Below are 7707 nucleotides of genomic sequence, written 5' to 3' on the forward strand. Positions count from 1 at the left end.
TAAATCTCATAATTATGACTTTCAAAGTAGAAATTATGACTTTGAAAGTCATAATTACGACTTTGAAAGTCGAAATTATGACTTTGAAAGTCGAAATTATGACTTTAAATCTCATAATTATGACTTTGAAAGTCGAAATTATGACTTTGAAAGTCGAAATTATGACTTTAAATCTCATAATTATGACTTTGAAAGTCGAAATTATGACTTTGAAAGTCGAAATTATGACTTTAAATCTCATAATTATGACTTTCAAAGTCGAAATTATGACTTTGAAAGTCATAATTATGACTTTGAAAGTCGAAATTATGACTTTGAAAGTCGAAATTATGACTTTAAATCTCATAATTATGACTTTGAAAGTCGAAATTATGACTTTGAAAGTCGAAATTATGACTTTCAAAGTCGAAATTATGACTTTGAAAGTCATAATTATGACTTTGAAAGTCGAAATTATGACTTTGAAAGTCGAAATTATGACTTTAAATCTCATAATTATGACTTTGAAAGTCGAAATTATGACTTCCTGTTTAGCTTTTTTTTTTTTTTCATGGCGGAAATGGGCTTCCATACAAGTGTGTGAAGCGTAGAACAAGGTGGGTGGTTTTTAATCAGGCCAGCAACTTGATAAAACAGAAAAGAAATAGGCTTTACTTTCCCTTTGTAACAGCAATCAAAGAATTATTAATTAATTTCCCTTATAGTATGTTTCATTTCATGCATCATGGGAGTTAAGTGACTCCGAAACCTATGAGGTTTGAGGTTTCAGCCGGTTTCTCTCATCACTGAGTGACGACGATAACGATGCATCAAAGTTTCCAGGAGGAGCTCCAGAGGTGGAGGCTGCAAGCTGAATGAATCAGTGGTTCAGTTTAATGGCGACCTTTAACCTTTTGGTGTCAGAAACAGTTCAGAGTTTCTAAAAACGAACAGAAAGAGAATCAAACACTCACAGTTTGAGCTGCTTCTGGCTACAAACAGAAACACCATAAACATTTTTAAAAATGTAAAATAATTGACCCCAACTGTGACCCCAGAGCAGGTCCAATCACCTGCAGCAGTAAACGGCCTCAGTGGTCGTTTTCCTCTCCAGCTGCTGGACGGATCGGCTCACTTCTGACTCCAGAACTGTCTGGTAAACACAAGACGTTCTGGTCCAATCACAGACTACGAGGTGTTCAGATCCTGTGGGGGGGAAAACAAGCCCAGATCACCATTCCTCCACCGCCATAATTCACCATGAGCAGCAGGAGGAGGAAATTTAGTCTAGTAAAGCTGCGTTCAGACTGCAGGCGAATGCGACCCATATCAGTCTGAACGGCTCAATTCTTTTCAGAACGAGGAAAAGTCAAATTTATGTCACTACCATATGTAGAACAAAATCAGATAAGCATCCGATAGTTTTCAAAGCGTCTGCAGTCTGAACAGTTAGATTGCATTTTATCTGATAATTATGTCATAATTCTGCAGCAGAAGAAGGCAGACACGGTAAATCTCAACATAAGCAACGGCTGAAGCTGGTTCTGATCTGGTGACCATGCTGTCGGCCCAAAGCAACTCTAAAATCCATCCATAGACACCAGCGGCCATTATTGCTGCTGTAAACAGAGCACTGCTTGATGACAGATATGTTCATCTTGTGTGCATGTGATCGTATTTAATTAGTAGCTTTAAGGACAACGCACAAAAAAATGAGCAAAAATATTGTGCAAACATCCAAGTGTTGCCATAAACACAAAAAGTGACACATCATAAGGAAAGTAGAAAAAGTCAGCAGAGCAAAAACTGAGATGAAAGATAAAAACCACCAATTTCTAATTTTTGTTTATGGCTGAAGAAGCTGCTCCATGTTTTGATTCTCAGTTACTGCTGAGTAATGAAAATGAACAGCATTTGTTGGCGTTCCCAGGTTGCTCAGCAGGTGGTGGGACAGTTCTTCTGACACTCTGAGAGCGGCATCTCACTGATCCGGTTTGCAGGGTTCAACAAGCATAACTGGCTCTCATTTTAAGTAATTTCCCTTTTAAAGGTTCACACATTCACCATTTTTCCTTGACTGATCCTAAATCAGCCACAGCAAACTCACCCTTACTGAAGAGTCCAACTGCAGTGACCAGAACCACCAGCAGCAGAACCACCAGTACCAGACCCAGAGTCAGCATGCTGCCCTGCTGCTGATCAGAGAGACATGAAGGATCATCAACTCATTCAGGAAGTGATCAGTTCGATTACTGTTCATAAACGTTTCAGGTTGTTCGACTGGGAAAAAAAGCACTGCTGTTTTTAAATGTCTCTAAAATCAGCTCTGGTTTAAAACTGTGACATGTCTGATGAAAACCATCACTGTTGGATTATTTCACTGGTCTAGAGGCAGAATCGAGTTTCACCTCCTCTGTGAAACTGCCGCTATTAGAACAGGAAGTCAGGAGGCTCTCTGTTGTCAGCTGATCTGCTGGAGGAAATGAAAGCAGATGATTTTAGAACAGCTTGTCAGAGTGAACAAAGTCTTAAATCAGGGGTAGTGAATACTTGTAGAAAGGTGTGAATTTGCAAGGTTAAAAATAACAGATGACTCAGCAGTGCGAGAGCGTTGATCATTTGAATTGAACGTTGATCATTTGAATTGAACTGAAAGATGAAGTAGCATCAGAACCTGTCATTTCTTAGGGAGCTTTAGCCGTTCCAGGGCAGATCAACTGAGACATTCTGGTCTGTTTGTGTCTCTGGGCAGCAGCTGTGTGATTCTAACTCTGCATATGGATCTCTGCAGGATAAACAGTCAGCCCTGATAGGGCTGAGTGTTTGAGCACACAATCAACCTAGCATTGTATGGGTTTGGCAACAAAAGTGAGCATCGTCCGGCCAACTGACGATGAACTTGGATTTCCCCATGATAGCTAGCTAGCTAGCAAGGGCATATTAGCAGCTAGTTAGCGGTAGTCGCAACAATAACAGAACATAATGAAGATTTCTGAGTGCGACTCAAACTTTTGCCTGACAGAAAAGTCCAGCAAGAACAAACCAACCAAACAACAACAACAAAAATACTACATGGAATATAAGAGATTAAATAGTTTTCAAATGACAAAAAATAAGGCCTGAGATGAATGGATTTAAGGCCAACTTACACTTTAAAAAATACATTTAAGATATTTTAAGGCCTTCAGTTTAAATACATGAATTTAAGAGTTTTTAAGGATGCACAGACATCCTGTTATAAAACCTCCTCATATGTCCACAAAGTATCTATGTAATGATAAAATGGTTTGAGGGGGGGAAAGAGAAAGAGATTTGTTAAATCATTATTTGGTAAATCATTAGGTTTAATCAGTCATAATTTTGCTGTCATGTCTGAACTGAATGACAAAGTATTAATGTTAAAATAAACAACGTTTTTTTCAAAGTCAAGCAGCATCAGATGCTTGATGGCAGAGATGAGGGAGAGAGTTCTGCAGACAGAACAACCATGACAGGCTCTGATGTTTCGTTTTCTCACAATCAACTTCCTGTTTTACTAACAGGAAGTTTCACACTTTAATCAGACTGAGTCATGTGGACCCTGCAGTCTCAAGCTTCTTGCTGCAGATCTGATGGACCAGCTGAGTTTCTACCTGCAGTCTGAGCAGAAGCTGGTCTCTCTGAGGACATCTGAGGTTTTGATGGGGTCCAGGTGGTCGGAGCTGGACACAAACACATCATCATCATCGTCGTCGTCGTCGTCGTCATCATCATCATCATCATCATCATCATCATCATCAGGTTCAATCAAAACAAACTTCTTTCCAGATTATGTTCTACTGAACATTTTGGAAAAATCCCAAAGTTAGGAACTAAATTTAAGTGATTGAGCTGCAAAAGAGACATTTTCTACCTAAACGAGTTAAAAAGTTTCACTTCAGACTAAGCGTGTCTCAGCCCAACACTTTAATTAATGTTTAGATTTGAGTTATTTTTATAATAAAATATTAACGTAGTTACTGAAAAACAAGAAAAGTGTTTGAGTCATAAATTACAGCCAGTAATAATTTTAAGAGGGAGAATTTTAGCTGCTAGTCTTTGAAATTCTACCCATCAAAGCTGACAACATTTTAGGAAATAAAGCAATTCATTAATTAGAATATTTTTTATCAAAATCCTTTAAACATTTTAATTGTAATTTGATGGTTTTGTCCAGTTTTTGATAACTGGCTTCAGAAAATAAACATTTAAATGAAAATCTGTGATTTCTCACCTCTTTCAACTGTCAAGTCAACATGATGCTTTTCATCATTGAACCATCCAGGTATCTTTGCCCTGCATCCGTATATTCCAGCATCGTCCTCTGTGAGGTTGAGGATGGTCAGAGAAACGTCTCCTTCATCCAGTCGTCCCAGTAGCTGATACCTGCTGGAAGTTCTGGTCTCTTCTAGAACTTTATATCCGTCTGTAGAGAGGAGCTGATTGTAGCAGCCATATGATGATATCTCTCCTCGACCCCAGCAAACATACACCGCTCCTTTAGTCTTTATATCATATTTACAGGGCAGAGTCACATTCTGACCCGTCTGACCAACAACTCTCCTGCCGTCACATCCTGACACTGAAAACAGAAGATTAACAATCAGTGAAACGTCTCCATCTCTGGCTCACTTCACAGACAGAAACCAGTTTATTGTAATTTAGTGGTTTAATATGATTTAATGGTCATCATTGACCTCAATGACTCATAAAGTCTGATGAGTCTGAAAGACTCTAAAGAACATGTCAGAGATCAGCAGAGCTTCGACTCTGCGGCTGATTTGACATGAGAAAGTTTCTAACAAGAACCAGAACCTTCAGAGACAAGATGGACGTTCTTCATTTAAAACAACAAAAGCATTGTAAATCCTGCTTTAAACCATGTAATCAGACCTATAATAGTACTATAACAGGCAGCAGAACCTGTAGAGGTTATTTATTCCTTTTAGTCTATAAAACATTAATGAGATCAGAACAGGATGATTACCTGTGAGCAGCGCGATCAGCAGCACGACCTTCATGATGAACAAGCAGCACGTTTTGACTACCAGCTGCTGAAACTCTGCTGCTCACTGCTTCACACGGGGCGGCGACAAGAACTAAACCTCAAAGTGGTCTGAGGGGAAGTAGAGAGGGCTGAGGGACGGTGAGCCTTCAGAGCTTCCAGGAACTGGAGACACCAAACCAGACCTGCTGCTTCCTCTCATCTTTTAATAAACATCTAAGCGACATAAACAGCTTGTAACAAATCCCTGCTTAAACGGAAGATTGCACATGATTAAACAGCCTGTCCTAATTAACGCCAGAAAAAACAATCAAACACCTCAGCTTTGTAGTGCAGGTAGTACACATTTTATGTGTATGTTTAGTAAACAAAAGTTAACTGCTCTAACCAAAATTTAAAAAGTAATCAGTCATTCTTGCAGTCCTTCATATTAAATAACCCAAACCAAAACTGAAGCATCCCTCCGATACTCTCCAGGCCTGGAGCGCCTCCACCAAACTCACTCCAGGAATCAGGACCGATCCGTTTGGCCAGCTGTTGATGTCTTCTTCATCCATCCAGTTCTTCATCCATCCAGAAGTCTTCTTCATCCATCCAGTTCTTCATCCATCCAGAAGTCTTCTTCATCCATCCAGTTCTTCATCCATCCAGAAGTCTTCTTCATCCATCCAGTTCTTCATCCATCCAGAAGTCTTCTTCATCCATCCAGTTCAAGTTTCTGAATATCCAGACCAACTCTGGAGCTCCGGTCTGTTCCGCCGTGTCTCTCCACGCCGCTTCACCTGCTGCCAAACCACTGTGTTGTTTTCTATAGGTCAGGTAAAGCTGTAACCCAGGGAATTTAATCCATGGACATTCTGAGGACAAAATATGCATAAAAGACATTCTAGCATCTAGAAACATTTTATATGTATTCTATTTATTTATGTTTTACTCTCCATGGTAAACCATTTGTTTCACAGACTATTTTATTCTATTTTGCTGTCACAAGCTCAAATGTTGTAGAATATGAACATTCATACAGAATGATTGTTTTTAAACACCTGAATTTTGGAACAAGTTAGTAATCAGTAGCTTATTAGCTTATAATAATATGCCATCATAAACAAAGTAAGATGTTAAATAGTTCAACAATTTATTGATCTACAGGTTAACAAAAGTGTGTATTTTATTACTATTAGTTTAGTTAAAATAAAGCAGCTAATTAATTTTATACGCTTTGCTATCAAAATAATCTTCTACAACAGGATGTGGAGGGAAATTTATTTTTTCAGGGGCCCCCAAAAAATCTGAAATGTGTTGGAGGGCCGAAACAACAATGACTCAAATTTAATCTCGACTCATTATATGTTTTCTCACATCTCTTTAATAATGAAATATTTAAATCAGCTTCTTTTGGTAACAAGAAATCTGAATATTCTGTAAATATTCATAAAAGTGAACAAATTGTTCAGGGCCGAACAATTAGGTTTGAAACGAGAATTAATACCAATTCTGTCAAATTAACACTGTCATCAGATTTAATTTTTAAATTTGTTAATCTCTTCACATCTGAAATGGTTTGTTATGTTGAACAGCTGACCAACAGATCTGTTGTCACGCCCACCAGTTTGTCCCATTTCAGCGAGAAGCTTTCCAGATGTAACCGGATCCTTTCAGGTTTTATTGAATGATCAGGGCTGTGACATGGGATTTCTTTAAAATTGATGGTTTCTCAATTTATTTCTGATGAGAACAACAAATAGAAAAAAAAACATGTTATGGTCTGCCTGCTCCAAGGCCTACACTAAACAAAACTACATAACAAAATTAAAGTTAATTCCTGCTATTTTGCCATCGTAGGTTCACTTAAATATTTACATTACAGAATGGATTCATTTATTCAATCATATTCATATATTGCAATAGTGATGATAAAAATTAACTTAATAGATCTATAAATAAACTGGATGTATTTAGATGAAAAATAAACAGCACACACCTCTCCCTCAGGACGACATGACAAAAGGATCTAAGGGGCGCAAACAATTTAAAGACAATACCACAGAAGAAGAAATAAAAAGGAGGGGCTTCTAATCTTAAAGTAACACGGTTAAAACCATGGCAGCTTTTAAACGTGTTTCAGTCAGGTAAGGAACAACATGAATTACATTTTGTGTAATTATAACGAAAGAGAAATACAACCTGGTAACACAGACATGCATTTCCCTCTGTCAAGAGCTCACTCCCCCTTTCATTGACCGCATGCCTGCCAGCTCCTCTGTGATCCTGAAGTCTGTATTGATCCTGAAGTCTGTATTGATCCTGAAGTCTGCATTGATCCTGAAGTGTGTATTGATCCTGAAGTCTGCATTGATCCTGAAGTCTGTATTGATCCTGAAGTCTGTATTGATCCTGAAGTCTGCATTGATCCTGAAGTCTGCATTGTCCAGTCTGTCTCAGCTCTCAGACGGGACAGCCAGGGAACAGGACTCAGTCATCTCAGTTGTAGAACCAGGATGTACTCAGTGCTTCTCAGTAAAATGCGGTGGGAGAGGGAGACCTTCTCATTAGCGTCTCTTTTGTCCCAGAACATATTAGTGCAGACGAGTAATTTATTTAGAAATAGTGTCTCTTTTCTTTGCCAACTACATACAGATAAACCAGAATTGTATAAAAGTTTGTTTCTCGCTTGTGCTGCTTGGACAGAAAAGGGGAGAGGCAGG

General features: G+C 38.5%; 1 protein-coding gene across 1 annotated transcript; it reads right to left on the reverse strand.

Moving 5' to 3' along the window:
- Positions 1–578: 578 nt before the first annotated feature.
- LOC103476354 (hepatitis A virus cellular receptor 1 homolog) lies at positions 579–5540 on the reverse strand. The gene is made up of 7 exons (XM_081615754.1): positions 4985–5540; positions 4232–4579; positions 3612–3680; positions 2388–2452; positions 2087–2171; positions 1053–1185; positions 579–919 (listed from the first exon to the last, which is right to left on the reverse strand). Exons 1-7 carry the CDS (start codon positions 5016–5018, stop codon positions 886–888), a joined length of 768 nt encoding a protein of 255 aa, XP_081471880.1. The 5' UTR covers positions 5019–5540; the 3' UTR covers positions 579–885.
- Positions 5541–7707: the final 2167 nt, after the last annotated feature.

The sequence above is a fragment of the Poecilia reticulata genome, chromosome 14, assembly GCF_904066995.2.
Source record: "Poecilia reticulata chromosome 14, P_reticulata-male-v2, whole genome shotgun sequence".
Classification (NCBI taxonomy): domain Eukaryota; kingdom Metazoa; phylum Chordata; class Actinopteri; order Cyprinodontiformes; family Poeciliidae; genus Poecilia; species Poecilia reticulata.